General features: G+C 31.8%; 3 protein-coding genes and 1 long non-coding RNA gene across 4 annotated transcripts; 3 read left to right on the plus strand and 1 right to left on the minus strand.

Moving 5' to 3' along the window:
* Positions 1–7,671: 7,671 nt before the first annotated feature.
* Positions 7,672–8,021, minus strand: LOC145136626 (uncharacterized). Its single transcript, XR_013720626.1, has 3 exons — positions 7,998–8,021; positions 7,860–7,915; positions 7,672–7,731 (listed from the first exon to the last, which is right to left on the minus strand). It is a non-coding gene; the product is annotated as an uncharacterized LOC145136626 (long non-coding RNA).
* Positions 8,022–9,751: 1,730 nt separating this feature from the next.
* LOC145137050 (uncharacterized) lies at positions 9,752–13,953 on the plus strand. The gene is made up of 10 exons (XM_079071196.1): positions 9,752–9,830; positions 9,939–10,007; positions 10,336–10,497; positions 10,636–10,794; positions 10,890–11,127; positions 11,424–11,975; positions 12,228–12,301; positions 12,415–12,752; positions 12,842–13,631; positions 13,763–13,953. The coding sequence occupies exons 1-10, from the start codon at positions 9,752–9,754 to the stop codon at positions 13,951–13,953; spliced, it is 2,652 nt and encodes an 883-aa protein (XP_078927322.1).
* A 590-nt stretch (positions 13,954–14,543) lies between these two features.
* Positions 14,544–15,428, plus strand: LOC145137052 (uncharacterized). The gene has a single exon (XM_079071198.1). The coding sequence runs from the start codon at positions 14,544–14,546 to the stop codon at positions 15,426–15,428; it is 885 nt and encodes a 294-aa protein (XP_078927324.1).
* A 2,917-nt stretch (positions 15,429–18,345) lies between these two features.
* On the plus strand, positions 18,346–20,587 carry TBL6 (TRICHOME BIREFRINGENCE-LIKE 6). Its single transcript, XM_079071299.1, has 4 exons — positions 18,346–19,231; positions 19,396–19,588; positions 19,734–19,924; positions 20,004–20,587. Exons 1-4 carry the CDS (start codon positions 18,519–18,521, stop codon positions 20,494–20,496), a joined length of 1,590 nt encoding a protein of 529 aa, XP_078927425.1. The 5' UTR covers positions 18,346–18,518; the 3' UTR covers positions 20,497–20,587.
* Positions 20,588–20,785: the final 198 nt, after the last annotated feature.

Raw genomic sequence — 20,785 nt, forward strand, 5'->3', positions numbered from 1 at the left:
TTAGGGTTACAAGAGAGAGTGTTGGAGAGGTGGAGGCTGAGAATGGAATGGGTTTGGGGGGTGTTAAGGAGCTTAAATAGGGTTCAAACCATGTAAATAGGGTATGGTCACTGATCGCGTACGCCCAACATACTTAATTTATGCCTAGCGTAGTAGGGATGCCCTAGTACGCCCATCGTACACGTTGAGTATGCCCAACATACACGACTCAGCCCAAAACCGCCTTAACTTCAAACGATCATAACTTCTTTGTTCCAACTCCGTTTTCGACGATCTTTATATCCACAGAAAGGTATTGAAGAGATATATAATATTATCTAAATATCTTGGACTAAAAACTTCTCGAACAAAAATCCATATTTCATGCAAGAACCCGACCTATGACTTTTCTCGTTTTACCCTTTGAATCCAAAACACAATTCAAATGTTTAGATCTCATAACCATCATTACCTCATTCCAAAAGGTCTAAACATCATCTCCTTAAGGACCAAAGCCTTTACACAATCGAATTCCGGCCCACAACCCTGAATCACAGAATGATCCCGAACAGGGTGTTACACAGAGGGATCGGTGACGCCACTAGATATGAAGGGATGGAAGACACCTTTGAGAATAAAAGAAACATAGATGGAAGCTAGTACTTGTGCTAGGATGTATGCTGAAACTTGTGCCTACGGGAAGCGACAAAGTGCTGCTAATGCGATGATGAAAGTGGTTTTAGATGTGCTCTTGAGATATGACTGGTGGATAAAATTATTATCATCACCGCCAGCCCTGCACATGTTGCATTCCCGATTAGTGTCTCCGATCATGCATATTTTTTTGACCGTCAGTCCTATTGTTGTTGTAAATATCAAGATAAATGTTCCCACAAAATTTTCTCCCCCCTAGATATTGAAATAATAAAACCTAGACCACTTTTCCCCAAGTTGATCCTATGATTTTAGGTATTTGAGTTTGGGGGAGGAAAGAGGAAGATATATATATATATATATATATATATATATATATATATATATCCCCTACTCTAATAAATAAGTACAATCATGCCACGTGTCAGTCTCTTAGACCCCAACAATTTAGTTTTCCCGCTTTTTTTATTAAGCCCTATTTACGTAAATGCCCTTTACTTCAAATCAAATGATCCAGTTGCAATAAATCCACAAAAATCCGGAAAAACCTGCACTCAAAATATGCAACCAATCAATTTAAATGAATAAAAGATTTGAAAATAATATGAAAAAATCGGTTCTTCAAATTTGAAATGAGAAAAACCCGATTTAATATGGCAGTCTGTTTAATGTGATTAGAAATTAAATAAATTGCAGTGATTAAATCCCAAAAAATCTGCACCGATTTATCAAATTCCGAAATATATACAATTATACCATTTATACGCTTATTTTGTTTTCAGGATTCTGCTCCATAGAATTCTTTGAAAACGTTATTCTTCTTGAGTTTTTCTTCAATCCTTCCTGTCGGTACCAGGTTTACTGCATAATCCTTTTCCGCCCTTTTAATTCTGCAACGCTTCCATAAACACAAATCAGGTTAGTGTTTTCAAATTTATTTGTAGTATTTATTTAACATTATGAGTAATCTTCTTCTTCGTCTTTTTCTTATTCTTCTTAATCATCTTCTTCTTCTACCTCTTCAGTTAAAAACACGACGGCAACAATAAGTGATATCTTTGTAAAAAAAAAAAAGAGTCGGATTCAGATCCAAAGCTTTAACAATTCGAGTGACTTTATATTTTTTGGCTAAACGTTTTCATTGTTTTGTTGTTACTGTGAACCTAATTATATCATTGTACTTTTAATATACATTGCTATAATAACGATGGCAACAATAAGTGATATGTTTGTAAAAAAAAAAAATAGTCGGATTCAAATCCAAAGCTTTAACAATTCCAGTATGTTTTGTTTTTTTGGCTGTTAAGTTTTCTTTGTTTTGCTGTTACTGTGGACCTAATTATAGCATTGTACTTACAATTTACATTGCTATAATCTTTAATTTTGTATAAAGATACTCCAGTAGGCCGGACATTCGGTATTCATATTTATCATTTATTTTCCTGTTTATTTGTATTCCATTTGATTATAAAAAAAGTTTTATTGAATCTGAAAAGTTATATCATATTATTTGATATATTTGAACTTTGCTTATAAAAAGTTTTATTGAATCTGAAAAGTTATATCATATTATTTGATATATTTGTACTTTGCTCAAATATAACGTTTTTAACATAATACATTAATATACAGATTACTTAAAAAACATTGTGAACATATAAGATTTGTTTTGAAAAAACAATTAAATGAATAATTGGTTATTCGCATGTGCTAAATTATAACTGCATATATTATTTTACAAAAATGCTATTTGCTTACAATTCTATATGGTTTAAATTTTCTTACAGCAAAATGAATATAGGGAATAAAGTTTACCTAAAAAACATTGAACAGATAGATGAAAAATCACATATCAAGGTTCGGGTGCTTAAAATTTGGAACTTTTTCAAAAATAATAAAGTTTGTTCAATTGAAATGATGCTGATGGACGAGGAGGTTTGTTTTATTTTGTATATTTTTTATACTTCATTTAATATTACATACGCTACAACAAAAAAATAATTTGTATTTATTTTATTTAACAGGGTACACAATACCATGGTCGTGTCTTCAATCAGAATTTCTCCAGATTTCGTCATCTTTTAAAGGAAGATGAAACTTATATCATTCTAAAACCCAATATGGCTGCTGTTATTAATGGTTTTAGTTATACAGGTCATAAACAAACTTTAACTTTAGATTGGAAAAGCATCATAAAAAAATGTGATGATTTCTCGGGTCCGGTAAATGAATTTAAGTTTGTTGATTTTAATTCTATCATAGAACAAACATGTCCAAGAGACACATTTTTTGGTAAGTTAATTAATTTTGTTTTAATCATTTTTTATCACTTGTGTTCTTGGTTATACATTTTAGTATTTAAATATTTTAATATCAATGCAATACTTTATCTTGTGTTATTTCTTGTGTAGATGTTATTGGACAGATTGTGTCATTTAGGCCTCTTGAAACTTCAAATCCTTTAGCATCCAAGCATTATATAAAACTCACTCTTAGCAACCTAGAGTGAGTTTATATTTTTTAATTTCTTTATTATCTTTAATTAATCACAATTTAATATTAATAATTAATTTTATTGTTTATTTAGTTCTGTACATCTGAAGGTTACTATTTTTGGAGCTCAAGCATATCAGATTTCAGAATACCTAAAAAATAACCCCACGGTTAATTGTGTTGTTATAGTGATGCAGTTTTTGAAGCTTAACATTTGGAATGGTTTGTATTCACTCTTTATATATACATGTTTATAGTTATTGTTTTTCTATCATTTTTATTAATTTCCTATACTATTTTTACAGGAATTGGTGAAGTTAAAAGTCATTTTGAAGTAACGAAATTGTTCATAAATTCTGACATTTTCGAAATGAATTTAATAAAAAGTTAGTTTCCATTTGTGTTTTATTTTGTTATAATGTATTTTAACTTAAACTAACACAAATGCTAATATTTTTGAAATTAATTTAAACATTACAGATTGAAAGATGACAATGTCGGTATTTCTGAAAAAAGCATAACTACACTTCAAAGCTATTCTTCTTCATATACAGATGACTTTAAAGGCAATTTTCCATTAAAACCAGTTTGTGAGATCACCGAACCACTTAAGGTATGTTGCATTATTTGATATGTTTTAAAATTTATTTTTGCAGAATTTATTTTAATAACTTTTACATTTTATTTGATACAGGAAATGAAGTTTTTATTAGTTGCTTCCATTGTTAATATAAGGCAGAATCTACCATGGTATTATGAAGCATGCAACAAATGTGGAAAAAAATAACCCCTGTTCCAAAAGCCAATCATTCGTATACCGACCCTGAAAAAATTTCAGAAACCGTTGTTGTTGAGTGTACAAATCCAAGTTGCAAAAAATCGGATTTTCATACAGTTATAAAGTAAACACATATTTATTTATATTAATTGATTCAATCTTTCAACAAAATTAACAATGACCTAATTTTTTTATTTTAGGTATATAATTCCAATCAACGTACAAGATTGTATTGGCACCATCGGATTGACTCTTTTTGATAGGGAAGCAAAGAGGCTGTTAAATACAAGTGCATACGAGTTGAAAAAGATGCATGAAGCGGTATATTATTCATAACTTATAATCAGAAAACATTAATTTTTTTTTAATTTATTAAAATTCATCTTACAGGCCAGAGATAGTGATGGACTATTTCCAATGCAACTTAACGTGTTGAAAAACCGCAAGTTTTGTTTTCTTGTAGATATTACAGAATACAATGTCAACAACTATAATAATATCTACACCGTTCTCAAAGTTACAGAAGATATGTCCATTGTTTCTGAATTGGAAAGTAAAATAGAACTTATGGTACATAACCTCATAACCTTTTACTGTTAAACATTTATATTTTTATACTATTTAAATACATAACGATTAACATATTTCCATTTTATTTTCTAGAGTGTTCAATCTGTCTCCTTAAATCAAGTGCCTTTGGAATCAAATGATGTTGTACAGACTGTTCAAAAGGTTTTCTAATTCCTTTTATTAACTTTTATTTATATTAAATTGTTCCAACTAAATATTTATTTTTAAAAAAAAAATTAGGATGTGATCTCACAAACAGATGAAAGTTTTACACCCTCAACAGTTGATAAATCAATTGCAACAAGTCCTAGCAAAATATCAACTGATTTGAAGCGCAACCTTCAAGAAATTTATGACGTTGATTCTGGAGATGATTTAAGTTCAACTAAGGCTAAAAGAAAATCATTCGGAGAGGAAACTCCACTCTTAATTCCAAAATTGGAGAAGTGAGTTGGTTTTGGTTATTACACACATTTAATATATTTTGGGAACTTTATTTGGTTTTAAAGATATTTTGATTGTTTGGTATGATTTCTATTTTTGGATATTTAGGATGTCAATTACTATTGGTTTTGGATATGTTTGAATATTTTTATTCTTTTAAAGTAGACAATTGATTTGGTTTTGGTTTTAACACAAATTTAATATATTTTGATGTTCATTTGCTTTTAAAGATATTTTGTCTTTTTCGTATTATTTTTATTTTTGGATATTTAGGATGTAAAAAATTATTAGTTTATTGACGTATTAATGTATTATCAAAATACATAATTTTGCAGTACAAATTCATGATATCAAAATTACCATTAATAATTGTTATGTTATCTAATTGTAAGTTGAAGGGGCAACTTCGGTATAAATGTTGTGTTTCACTACATTTTATCTTATTTAGTGAAAATACAAGTCTTTAGTTTATGTATACAGTTCTAAAATTAGTAAGTTTTAGACTAATTTACATTTTTGTTTCCTGATTTTAGTTGAATTGTCGATTTTGGTCCCAAAAAAATATGGGTTGCAGTTTTTCTCCTTATTTTATTTTAGTATTTCATAATATTTTGGCCATTGCTCATCTATGTTAAGAGCGTATGAGTTATTATTGTCCATATTTTGGTATAAATATTTTTATTCTCTTAAAAGGAATTTCGTATGAGTTATTATTGTCTATGTTTTTGTATAAATATTTTTATTTAATGATGATGCTGATGAATATTGATGATAGTAAAACATTATACGGTGAATTTTAAGTGAACGTAAAAATGCCAAGTGATTGGTTATTACATTATGAAATTAGCAATAGTATTTTTCATTCCAATTCAAGGGCATATATGAAGTCAACGACAACTTTTAAGTCTTGCATCATTCTATCAGATTTGGACAACTGAATATCGTCCTTTTCGGTTAACAAGTATTATCATATTGCAAGTCTTGCATAATACACATCCTTTTATCATTCGTTTAATAAAATTTTTAATTTTAGCGTTTATTAAATTCATTTTGATTATGGTATAAATAATATCAAAACATGTATAAAGTTTGTTGAATATCAAAATACATATCAATAATAAATAATATTTGTTGAATATATATAATTGTAATTTATAATATATATAATTGTAATTTATATAATTCTTTATTAATATATTCTGTTTTTTAGGTTTTTTGTAATTAGTTAAGATCGATTTCAAATATTGTTTCATAATTTTCGGTAATCCCTTATTAAATGCATATCCTATATTCAAATTAAATTGATTTGTAATCTATTAAATCCCATAAAATCTGGAACAAAAATTTATCCAATAAAAATTCAATAACAATACTTTCAAAAAATCTCGGAGTATATTGTGAAGATATGATATTATGTGAATAAGTTTTTATATATAAATATACCTCAGAACGTGAAATCAATCGTTTTGAAAATCCTCATTCGTCTTCTTTTTCTTTCAATTGCATCTGCGGATATTCTTTCGTCAAATGTACATCAATCTGCTTCATAGAAGTTGTATTCCTCATTTCAGTTCACACGTCAACTGCTTTTCATTTATACGCGCTCTTACTTCCTGCAAGATCTCCATATTCATATACCAGGTTAGTCTTTTTAGTTAATATTAGATTGGTTTCTGTATGGATTTATTGTTGAACATTGAAAGTCAATCGATTTAGTGCATCACTATTCCATACTCATTTGCAACTAAATGTTGTAATGGAATTGAATTCCAATTCCAACCAAACTAAAGAAAAACATCGATCAAAAGGCATATTGAATAAGAAAATATTATGTACCTTGTAAAGTTCCATCAAGTTCTTAAAGCTCTAAACTTTTGAAACAAGGTTTTTGAATCTCTTCATCTGTTTGATATCAGCAAATACTGTAAGAAAAAAAGTGTTATCTCTTGTGAAACAGAAATACCTGATTAAAGAACTGTTTCTACATTGCTGTTATGAGTTACATATTCATATTATTGGTAAATAAATTTAAGTATGTTGCTATAAGGGGTGAAGAAATGTAAATATAATGTTGAAAAGGAGTAAAGTATGTTGTTATTTTGTGCAATAAGTATGAGATTTTGGTGTAATTAAGGAATATACCTGATACCCTTGCCAAGGAAGTCTACCACGATGTAGAAATACAAGTGTATATGCAAGAGATTCTAAATCATCTCTTCTACTTGCTGTTCTTCCTAAATGTGCATGCACACTAGCATATCTAATTGTTCCCCTGTTACAACATACCAAAAATTTTATTAAAAAAACAATATAATATGAAATGAAGGGTTTGGTTTAATTAGTTAGGAGAATGAGATTTCACCTAAACATGTCAGGCCATTGATCATAGTCAACATGTTGACCATTTGTACTTTCTCTCCACTTTGTTGGTGCATTTGATAGATATCATCATATCAATGAATGTGTTAATGGAAAATGAGATGTAATAGAAAACCCATGAAAGGAATTGGATGAAATGACTTACCTAGCCCTAAGTAAACAAGAAATAGTTTCTTCTCTTGAGCTGTTGATGGTTGACCAAGTAAAAAAATTCTCTGGCTTTACATCTCCATGCACATAACTATAAATACAAACATAACTCTTGCAATGAATATAGGGGAAAGGGGAAACATCTTATATAGTGAAATGAAAAAAGAATAAGAATATTTGGAATGTATATATATTATATATATTTTATATACCCTCTTGTAGAAATCTTTTCCAAAATTGATAAAGATTCCACAGCTATACAAGCCACCATTTCTGATGACATCCTGAAAAACAAAATGCAATAATAAAAAACAAGTTACCACTTTTGGAATGTTAAATCAAAATGCAGTAAACCACAAGAAAAAATAGAGGAAAGAATCATTTGATGTTCATAAGTTTATGGAGAACTCACGTTTGTCCAGAAGAATTCCAAACATCCCACAAACTAGGCACCAACATGTCCATGACCTATAATGTAAATAGAGAAAAAGAAATGTTATATAGTTATTCATTTAAATAAACTAAAAACTCATCAAGTATTAGCATATACCATAACATAGTAATCTCCTTGTTTTTTTCTTTATAATGAACTTTAGGCACTCCATGACTCCCACCCAGAGTACTGTTTCACCAAGAAAAAACAAATCCACTTATTTAAATTCAAAAAAGAACAATGTTAATCTGTTTACTAATCACAAAAACATAATGTGCACATACTTGTAAACTTGCCACTCGTATGGAGGACCATAACTGCAGCCTTTGCTGTTTCTATGCTCAAACTTAAGAGTTACCTATCACAAGTCACAACCAAAATATAAGAAAATGAATTGCAGAAATCAGATTTTATATAAAATGTAAGCTTGATTGTTTGATGCAAGAACATTACCTCTGTAGCACCAGGACCTGATATGCGATCAGTTCCACCAGATACACGACGACCAACAAATACCTGACCAAATCCACCTTTCCCTGATTTTCTTTCGACCTTATATTGAGGTGATCCACCTACTTGAACCTGAAAATCAATGTGTTTTATAAGTAAAGAAGCATTACAAAAATCGAAGGAGCAATAGACAACATACCCTTCCAGGAAAAGGGGAGGTATTCCCTTCTTCTTCCTGGCCTGTAACCTTGTTAGCGCTCAAGCCACCGCTTCCATCCGCCATTGCTACTTTGAATGTCTCTTCTCCTGTTTCCTCTGTTCGCCTTTTATCCTCCTCTGCTTCAGAAATGACAACCACCGGCTTTTTTGCTAAACCCTCTTTTTTCTTCTTAGTCGGCAACCGCGACTTCTTTTGTTGCTTCGGCTCAACACCAACCGCCGCTGCTTCCCTAGCTGCAGCCGCTCAAGTTTTAACGTGATTAACCACCAAATGCTCTGATCGCTTATTGGGCCTACCTTCTCTCTTCTTCTTCTCGACTACAGGAGCACGTGCACGGCGTACTCAAAATTGGTTCAAATTGGGGAAAGAACAAATAGAAATGGAATAAGCCCTAGGTTGGAAATGAGGATGATGACACGTGATTCACATCAGGTAATGAATTTAGGGTTGCAGTGGAAGAAGGAGAGTCGGGGTTAGGATCGTCTAACCTCATCCTGACGGAGACTAATTCGGAGGAGGATAAGGCATTGTAGATGAAATCTTCGAGGTTCTGTTTCATGCGTTGTTGAACGCAATCGATGGTGTGTTAATCGAGGATAGTCATTGAGGGTTAACCGGCGACGACCGTCCAAATACAGAATATCTGTGAAACCAACTGGCTTTTAGGCTCACTGATAGGAAGACACACACAGAAAGAGAAAGATAGAGAGAGTGAGTGATGAAGAAGACGTTTGTAGAAAGAGAGTTGTTGGGAGAGTATTGCTTTCTTCACCCGATTTCTTTCTGCATATACAACACACGTTACGAGTTACAGTGCGTGTGGGTATCGACTCTTATTTGGATCCGACTCCGACCCATTTTTAGCTTTGGATCTTACCCGACTCATGTTAACTTTAATATCTTTAATTAAATTCACTTTTACACAATATAAACAAATATAAAAATTCGATTATAAAAATAAATAATACATGACTAAATTAATATTTTCAGATTTACAATGGTTAAACAAATTAAAAAAAATTATATAATCTTATTGTACCGTTTTTGCCGATACTTAACAAAAATACTTAAAAATACTACAAATTTACATTATACATATTTGTTCGCTATATAAATATTATATAAACTACTGATTTGCTATTTCTTAAATATTTTAATTTTTAAAGTAATCTCATTTATCTCTTAAGGTTGCAGACATACAATGCATTCCCTTTCTTCTAAAAAGACTACAAAATTAAATACTTCAACAACTATAACGGTTAATACTTCAATGAACAAAGGTAACTTTTTAAATGTTGTAATTTACAATATTATTGTTATTTCTTATTTTTTAACTAACATAAAATTTAATTAATTAAAATACACATGTATTAACATAAAAAAAATAGATAAATTGTCAAGTTCTTCGTCCGCTGCAAATCAATATTCTTCGAAATTGGTAACCGATGCTTACAAAGGTACGCTTATTTATTCAATTGTATTATATAATCATATTATTTACCGTATTTCACATTTCATATCCTATCATATGTGTTCTTATGCAGAAAACAACAATAACATGTACCACATGCAAGCCAGAGAGAAAAGAAGACAAAGAAAAATATATTTGGAAAATAAAATATCGAAGAAAATGAAAACAACATCGAACGTTCCAAGTACATCAATACCGCATTTCTTAAAAAATATATTAAACTGTAACCCTATTATTATTTTATATTCTATGTTTTACTGTTACTTTGTTTTATACATATCTTTACAAGTTTTATAAGTTGTTGCTATTTGCAGATCGATCAACCAACATTGTTGGTCAAACTCAAAATGTCAATTCATTTACTTCACCTGGAATGCATAATACAACCATACAAAACTCTCATTCTTTTACAGATGTTAGAACTCCGTTATCTAACATTACAAATGTTAAAAATCCGTTATCTAACATTAGAAACGGTAATTATATATATACTTATTATACTTTTTTTTGGTCAGATAACATCAGTTTCGATAAATATGCCACTTCCAAGTTAACAAACAGAAGACAGTACTATGTACTTTCAAATGAAATGACATCAAAAAATGCATCTACAGTACCCACTTCTTCATCATCAATCAAGTTAAATCCAAGATGTCATAAATTAAAAACGAATACGAGACATTTATCCCCTATCCCATTGATTGATTTGACAGAAGATGTAGAAAATATACATCAAGTGAACAATGAAAATCTTAGAGTTGGTATCTCAAATGGTAATCAAAAAATAATATCCACTTTACATTTCAAATACTATGTTGTATATACTTATAAAATTCATTTATATTTATTCAACGCTTTTATTTTACAGAATATTTGGATCATGGTGATCAAGATGTTGTATGTCAAACATGTCATGCAAAGTTATGGAGAAATGAATCCATTAGAGGTAAAGAAAAGGGGAACACAGATTATTCATTATGTTGTGGTTACGGGAAAGTTCAACTTCCAGATTTAAAGAAAGCACCCCCGACTTATGAAAGAATGTTCCGAAATATGGATTCTAAAAGCAAACACTTCATGAAAAACATTCGACGTTACAATTCAATGTTTTCTTTTACGTCGATGGGTGGTAAAATTGATTCTTCAATCAATAGAGGAAACGCTCCATACATTTTCAGATTGGGTGGTCAAAATTATCATAGTATTGGAAGTCTTTTACCAACAAAAGGATCAGAACCAAAATTCTCTTAGTTATACATTTATGACACTGACAACGAAATTTCAAATAGACAAAGATGTTTTCGGTATTTTTTCAAACTTCTTATTCATAATTTATTATTATTATTAATATATATATATATATATATATTACTAATATTATGTATAAATTTATTTATTTTAGTGGGGAAAAGGATCAATCAACATCAATTGATAGTGATATTATTGAAGATATTAAGGTGATGTTGGATTCAAATAATGTTTTGGTTAGATCTTATAGGATGGTAAGAGATACTTTTCTGCAAAATCCAGAAGTTGATATGAAATTACGACTTATCGGGAGAAGGGAGCAAGATGGAAGAACATATAACCTACCAACTGCTTCCGAGGTTGCTGCTTTAATTATTGGTGACATTTCTGATTCAATCGAAAAGAGGGATATCGTCGTTCAAACAAAAAATGGTTCTCTACAACGTATCAGTGAACTGCATCCTTCGTATATTCCTCTCCAATATCCATTGCTATTTCCATATGGGGATGATGGTTACAGTGTTGACATTCTTCATATAGGTGTGTCATTTACGACCGACAGCAAGCGTGCAAAATGTACAATGAGGGAATATTTCGCTTATAGGATTCAAGACAGAGATCATTCGTTCTCTCTCATACTTAATTCAAAAAGGTTGTTTCAACAGTTTCTGGTTGATGCCTATACTATGATGGAAACGGAGAGATTGTACTACATACGTAGGCAACAACATGTTCTTAGATGTTATTCTTATGAAAATTTACGTAACTAAAAAGCTCAAGGAACGACTGATATCTCCAATGTCGGCCAACGTATCATATTACCTTCGTCCTTTACCGGTGGAGCATGCTATATGCTGCAAAACTATTTGGATGCCATGTCACTTTGTAAATGGTTTGGATATCCTGATTTCTTCATAACCTTTATGTGTAATCCCAAATGACCTGATATACTATGTAGGTTGTTCAAGATCAAGCTTGATGCATTCATTAAAGACTTAAGGGAGAAACAAATTTCCGACAAAGTTCAAGCATGTAATTAAAAATATATTTTTTAATTATTTATAAAACATTGCTCTTATTATTATATTTTTAATATGTTTTTAAAATCTAATCACATTTTATTTTTTTGGCAAATTCTTTTACAGATGTTTATACCATTGAATTTCAAAAAAGAGGTTTGTCGCACAGTCATATATGTCTATTCATGCATTCTGACAACAAGCTACCAACTGTTGAACTTATGGATCCGATAATTTCAGCCGAGATACCAGACAGAATTGAAGATCCTGAATTGTATTCACTTGTCAATGAGTTTATGATTCACGGTCCATGTGGAGCTGAAAATATGAATTGTCCATGCATGGTGGATAAAAAGTGCTCTAAAAACTTTCCAAAACAATTCTGTAATCATTCGTCTGTTGATCAAAATGGTTTTCCGTTATATAGGCGAAGAAACGATAGTCATTTTGTAGAAAAATCAGGTGTAAGGTTGGATAATAGAAATGTTGTTCCATACAACAAATATCTTTGAACAGATACCAAACACATATTAATATTGAATGGTGCAATCAGGGATCTTCTATAAAGTATTTGTTCAAATACATAAATAAGGGTCCTGATAGAGCTACAATTACTGTTGTACCAACCAACAATGAATGTGAAAATAATGATGTGGTCGATGAAATAGCTGAATATTACGATTGTAGATATTTATCAGCATGTGAAGCATCATGGCGAATTTTTAAATATGATGTTCATTGCAGATATCCTTCTGTTGTCAGACTACCTTTTCATCTTCCTAATCAACAACAAATTGTATATGGCGAAGACGATGATATTGATGATGTTCTTGACAAACCTTTTGTTGCGGCTTCAAAGTTCACATCTTGGATGGAGTGTAATGCAATCGACAGTGAAGCACGAAAACTTACATATGTTGAATTTCCTACAAAGTTTGTTTGGCAATTAAATGGTCGGTTTTGGAAGCGAAGGAAAGTAGGAAAAGCCATCGGTCGAATTCATTCGGTTTCACCTAAACTAGGTGAAGCATATTTCTTACGGATTCTTTTAAATAAAGTAAAAGGTACAACATCATTTGATGAAATTCTCACGGTAAATGGTGAAACACATTCTTCTTTTAAAGATGCTTGTTATGCACTCGGGCTATTAGATGATGACAAGGAATACATTGATGCAATTAAAGAAGCAAGTCATTCTGGATCTGGTTTTTATCTACGCTTCTTATTTGCTACATTGTTGATGTGTAATAGTATGTCTAAACCAGAGGTTGTTTGGGAAAATACATGGGAATATTTGGCAGATGGAATTCTATATAACCAACGACAAAGATTTAAGTCTGCAGGTATTACATTTTTTTCTTATTTTTTATTTAAATTAATTTCTTTTTATTATTCAACACCCATTAAATAATTAGTAATAAAATTATTAAGTATCGACCAAATATTTTATTAATTATTTAATCTTTTCGTGCAGAACTGTCACTCGGAGTAGATGAACTTAAGAACTTAACTTTGTTCGAAATAGAACAAATTTTACTTCGAAACAACTCTACTCTCAAAAACTTCAAAAAGATGCCATACCCAGATGTTGAATCCGTTTCTTCTTCAAACAATCGACTTATCACCGAGGAGTTAGATTTACGACATTCCCGTTATAAAGAATGACTATGATCGTATGTTTCTTGCATTAACAAATGAGCAATGTAACATTTTCCTAAACATCATGAGTGCTATTCAAGAAAATAAAGGAGGTGTCTTCTTTGTTTACGGTTATGGTGGAACGGGTAAAACTTTTTTATGGAAAACAATATCTGCAGCAATTAGATCTAATGGTAATATTGTCTTAAATGTTGCTTCAAGCGGTATTGCTTCCTTATTATTGCCCGGTGGTAGAACAGCACACTCTCGATTTATAATTCCATTTGAACTTACAGAGGATTCTTTTTGTAAAATAAATCCAGATGGTGAGTTGGCTAGCTTAATAAGAAAAACCTCTTTAATAATTTGGGATGAAGCACCTATGGTCCATAAGCATGCATTTGAAGCTTTAGATCGAACTTTGAAGGATTTATTAAGGTGCGGAAATTCAACCATCTCAAATATTCCATTTGGAGGGAAAGTTATTGTCTTTGGAGGAGATTTTAGACAGATTCTACCTGTTGTTCCAGGTGGCAGTAGACAGAACATTGTAAATGCTTCTTTGAGTTCTTCATATTTTATGGCAACATTGCAAAGTCCATAGATTAACAAAAAACATGAGGCTAACTGTTGGAAGGGATCAATCTGATATAGGAAAAATAAGAGATTTTGCAAATTGGCTATTGGATATAGGAGAAGGCAAACTTGGTGGTCCGAACGACGGTGAAACGATTATCGATATTCCGGATGATATTCTCATTAATGATTCACATGATCCTACAGGTTCCTTAATTGAGTTTGTATATCCTTCAATTTTAGAGAACTATAGCGATACTAATTATTTCCAAGAAAGAGCGATACTTGCTCCAAAAAATGAAGTTATTCAAAAAATAAACTACCGTTTGCTTAAGAAGTTTCCAGGAGATGAAGTTGAATATTTAAGTTCAGACATCATATGTGAATCCGAATTTGTCCATGATCAGTTTGATGCAAATTTATACTCTCCTGATGTATTAAATGGTCTCAAAGTATCCGGTTTACCAAATCATAAGTTAGTTTTAAAAATTGGTGTTCCAGTAATGTTACTGAGAAATATTGATCAGAAAAACGGCTTATGTAATGGCACAAGACTACATGTGTTATCATTGGGCAAACGTGTTATTGAGGCACGTATAATAACTGGAACTAATATTGGAAACCAGACTTTTATTCCAAGAATGTCTTTAACTCCATCAGAAAAAAAGATTCCCTTCAAATTCAAAAGAAGACAGTTTCCTTTGGCGGTATGTTTTGCAATGACTATTAATAAAAGTCAAGGACAATCGTTATCAAAGGTTGGTTTGTTTCTCAAAGATCCAATTTTTTCACATGGACAATTGTATGTTGCCTTATCTAGAGTTCAAAGCAGAGAGGGATTAAAATTATTAATTTTAGATAAAGATGGCAAACTCACAAATAAAACTTCCAATGTTGTTTATAAGGAAGTTTTTCGAAATTTGTAGTCAACTTTTTTATAGCATATTTTATACGTTTTTAGCAAATCACACTTAATCCATCATATTACTTTATTTATTTATAATTACGTTTTTTTATGTTAATTTCATTACACACATTGGTAATGCATCATCTACATATGTCCAACAAAAATCATGCACCAAAAATAAGAGTTTTCAAAAATCTCCATTTCTAGTTAAATACTTCCCATTTAGTTTGTAATTAAATACTTACAAATAAAAAATTTATTGAAAAATGCAATATTACAATTCATAAGTTATCAAAATTAATGAAATATTATTTTATTAAATAATTAATTTTTAAATTCAATTCAAAATCAACACCCGTGGGTTCCAAGGGTTTTAACCTAGTATATATATATATATATATATATATATATATATATATATATAGAGAGAGAGAGAGAGAGAGAGAGGTGGTTTGCATTTTTTTTATTTTTAATTTAAAAAATAGTTCAGTTAATAAAAAGAAAGTAAACAAATAAATAAAGAGGAAAAAATACTCACAACAAAATTAAAGTTTTGGACAAGTGGTGTTAGGGATGAACGGTTTGTATCAAATCCCAATCCCGTACCGGTACCGTAGCGGAACGGGTACCGAATTTAAAAATATGTGACGGTACTCGGTATTCCAAAATCACGAAATCCGGGTTTCGGTACCATCGGTACCAATACTAGTACTGAAAATCGGTACCATTCCCGGTACCGGTACCGATACCGATAACATTAATTCGGTACGGTACTCGGGATTGACTTTCGATCAAATTCGGTATTCGGAAAATCAGGAACGGTACTGGTCGGTACCGGTTCCGTCCCACGGTTATCCATAAGTGGTTTAAGTCCAAAACATTTTAGACCAAAATGACAATTTTCAATGAAAATTTTTGGTTTTATCTTTTATTTGCTGATTACACAGAATATATTCGATTGATATACCTAAGGGGAATATCACTTATTAAGGTAATTAACTTTTCGGTTTGTTCATATCTAGGTAATTATCTTTTTTTTTGTACACATCTAGGTAACAAACTTGTTGGAAGTGTTCACATATGACCATTATGACCTGCTGTAGCAGGTTACATCCTAGATGTGAACACTTTTAACAAGTTCGTTACCTAGATGTGTACAAAAAAAATAGTTACCCAAATATGAACAAAACGAAAAGTAAGAGTAAATTACACGAATGGTCCCTGTGGTTTGGGGGAATTTGTGTTTTTGGTCCATAACTTATTTTTTTTAATTCGGATGGTCCCTACTGTTTATTTTTTTGCGCGTTTGGTCCCTGTCTTACCTAAAAAGACTATTGTGCCCTTATTAATTTATTTTTTAATTAATTTTCTTATTTATATATTTAAAAAAATTAATAGACCCCATATATATATATCTCCTCACCGTAAACCTGAAACCACGTTTGAGAAATTTAATTTGGGTCTCATCAGTCACCATCCCATCTCTCATCGTCCTCAACTTCTATTTCTTTTCCATCTTTAGTGACATCGACGTCTTCACCATCCTTCTTTTTTTGGTCCTTCAACTCTGGCGAGCCAACACCATAACCCACTGTCTCTTCATCTTTAGTGGGTTGTGGTGTTGATTTAACGGAGTTGAAGGACCGAAAAAAGAAGGGATGGTGAAGATGTCGATATCACTAAAGATGAAAAATAAATAGAAGTTGAGGTGAGAGATGGGATGGTGAGGAGATACATATATGTGGTGTCTATTAATTTTTTTTAAATATATAAAAAATAAATACATAAATAAGAAAACTAATTAAAAAAAATAAACTAATAATGACACAATAGTCTTTTTAGGTAAGACATGGACCAAACACGCAACAAAAATAAACAGTAGGGACCATCCGAGTTAAAAAAATAAGTTAGGGACCAAAAACATAAATTCCCCCAAACCACAGGGACCATTCGTGTAATTTACTCTTACTTTTCGTTTTGTTCATATTTGGGTAACTATTTTTTTTGTACACATTTAGGTAACGAACTTATTAAAAGTGTTCACATCTAGGATGTAACCTGGTACAACATGTCATAATGGTCATATGTGAACACTTCCAACCTAGATGTATACAAAAAAAAAAGATAGTTACCCATATACAAACAAACCGAAAAGTTAATTACCTTAATAAGTTATATTTCATATACCTAAGAATATACACTTTTTGTGTACGGATTTTCAGTTAGATTTGTGGGACCCCTAGCTATTAAATTTGTTGGTGATATGATATATAGTTTAATTAAATATTAAAAAAAAAAGAAAAATGAAAACTATTGGAAAAAACTATGGATAATTCAATTGAAGGTCAGGAGATTGGCATTTCCTGTGTGGGACCAGATTTATTGATGAAATAATTAAATGGATTTTAATTTTTATGGGCTAATTTCCGTACCCTATTTCCAAATATCAAAGTGACAATCGGATCCAGATTTTAAACATGTCATGTAACTTTTTATAAGCGAAGTTGCAATTTTGACAATAAACTATTTTCTTGTATTGTATGTTTATATAAACAGAATAGTCTGGACTAAAATTCAATTATGGCAGAGTAATAAGGATCTGTGATGGTGATGTCAAATATCATGAATTTACCAAATCCCTACAAAATGAATATAATGGTTGGTTACAAATATTAGTATTATTTTCCAGCCTTTCTTTCTGAATTCTGAATGAGGTAGATTATGATGATTGCCATATAATATACAAAGGCTCAAGGTCATATTATTTTAGGTTGTGATCATGTGATGCCCATGGTAACTACACAAGTTCCAGGTGGGGTGTATTTACCAAAAATCAAAAAAAAAAAAAAAACAAAGAAAACAAAAGAAACGATAAGGAAGGGATGACTTTGTGATCGAGGAGAAGACGCATGTGCTTGCCACCACAGTAAGCGTAAGCATAAGCATAAACATTTCAAAATTATTATAATATGAGCAACATACGAACCACTCCGCCTTAATTTTCTGCTTCCCTTCACTGTCACTGTCGGTTCTCTTCTGTCATCTTCATACTCCATCTCCATGTGCACCTTTTTCTTGAACCTCTCATCCTCACACTTACACTCCCAAAATGGCCATCGAGAAACAAAGAAGTTTCTCCTTCAAACGCACAAGATTCTTTGTACTTTCTTTAACTATCTCCTTCTCCATCATCTTTCTTACATTTTTCTCTATTTGGGTTTTCAAAAGTGATCCCTTTCTCATCAATCGAGAAACCCGTTTTCAATTCAGTGAGATTCAACCCCCCTCTCAAGTCCACTCCAAGTCCCAACCCTTCACTTCCAACTTTCCAATACGTTTAGTGGGAAGTCTGGCAAATCTTAATCAAACCCATTTCGGTAAACCGTTGAATACATCAGAAAGTGCCAACATTTCCTTCAGCTTTCATGAATTTCAGAGAAAATCAAGTGAGAGTGAACTGCCAAATCCGGAACCACACAAGATTGATGCTGTAAATGCTACTAAACTTTCAGATTTTCATGTCCATACTTCGATAGCTACGAATCACACGATTCCTCAAAATAAATCCGAGGATTTGGTCTCTGAAGGATTGTTTTTGAAGTCGATAAGTGAAAGAGTTCACACAAGTGATTTTCAGGAAGAAAAGGGTGAAACGGTGTGTGATGTTACAAAGGGGAAATGGGTTTATGATGAGAGTTATCCTCTGTACTCTACTTTTACTTGCCCTTTTATAGATGAAGGTTTCAATTGTGAGGCCAATGGAAGATTGGACAAAGACTATATGAAATGGAGGTGGAAGCCTCAAGATTGCTACATTCCAAGGTAATTTTTCTTTTTTTAATGCTTAGTCTTGCAAGCACTTTTCACATAGAGAGTTATTCTCCGATTACCTTGAATCTAAATATGCATAGAGTTGCAAACATTGATACCCCTAAAAGAAACCTGAGCGTTGGGTTCTGATTTTGAATGAATTATGCTGTATATAGGTTCAACGCAACAAACATGCTGGAACTGATCCGAGGAAAAAGGCTAGTGTTTGTGGGTGATTCCATCAATAGGAATCAATGGGAGTCCATGCTATGTTTGTTAATGAGTGTGGTTAAAGATCCAAAGAAGGTCTATGAGACACATGGCAGGCGTATCACCAAAGAGAAAGGAAACTACTGTTTCAGATTTGTGGTAATGAAGATTTTTGTCGATGTTTTAGAGTTATGTGATCTGGAGTATATATATATATATATATATATATATATATATATATATATATATATATATATATATATATATATATATATATTCCCATTTAATTCTCTTCTTGTGACAGGATTACAAGTGCACAGTTGAATATTATGTGTCCCATTTCTTGGTTCATGAGGGGAAGGCAAGAGTTGGAAGGAAACGGTTGCAGACCCTGCGAATTGATACTGTTGATAGGAGCTCATCCAGATGGAAAGGAGCTGACTTTCTCATATTTAACACCGCTCATTGGTGGAGCCATTACAAAACTAAGTCAGGGTAACTTTTTCTTTTCATCACATTTGCCTACATCTGTTGACCTTGCTGTAAAATTACAACAACTGTGTTACTGTGACAGGGTGAATTACTATCAGGAAGGAGATAATGTTGTGCCTCATCTTGAGGTGTCAACAGCTTTCAGGAAATCCATGGTAACTTGGGCATCATGGCTTGATAAATACATCAATCCAAGAAAAACACAAGTTTTCTTTCGGACTTCTGCTCCTTCCCATTTCAGGGGAGGCAATTGGAATGCTGGTGGTCATTGTAAGGAAGCTTCTCAGCCCCTCAACCAAACTGCAACCATCAATTATCCTGAAAAGAATGTGATTGTAGAAGAGGTGATACAGCAGATGAAAACCCCTGTCAATTTCTTGAACATAACCCGTTTGTCAGATTACAGAACTGATGGTCACCCATCTATTTATGGAAGAAGAAAGGGGAGCAGTAATGGTTTGAAAGGGGAAGATTGCAGCCATTGGTGTCTGCCAGGAGTTCCAGATATCTGGAATCAGCTCTTGTATCTTCATCTGCAGTCTAATAAGGTTAGAAACACTAGTTATGTGCAGTGATTCAGATACCTTTTGTAACATAATTAAATGGTGCAATTTGTATAGCCAGCCAGTTTCCTCTTCCAATCCAAGTATATAGTTGTTGTTCTAATCAATGTTATGCAACACATTCCTACTTTTATGACTAACAAGAAACATTACACTTGCTCAAACCATGTCTAGTTCAACCAAAAGATGACCTCAAAAAACTTCTCAATCCAACAACTAGAAAAAAAAAGACTCTTTTTATAGATGAGATTGGTGCTTCTTTGGTCGAGGAGGTTTGAGAGCCCATGGTGGTGAATGCTGA

The sequence above is a fragment of the Lactuca virosa genome, chromosome 9, assembly GCF_052849685.1.
Source record: "Lactuca virosa cultivar CGN04683 chromosome 9, Lactuca_virosa_CGN04683_v6, whole genome shotgun sequence".
NCBI lineage: Eukaryota > Viridiplantae > Streptophyta > Magnoliopsida > Asterales > Asteraceae > Lactuca > Lactuca virosa.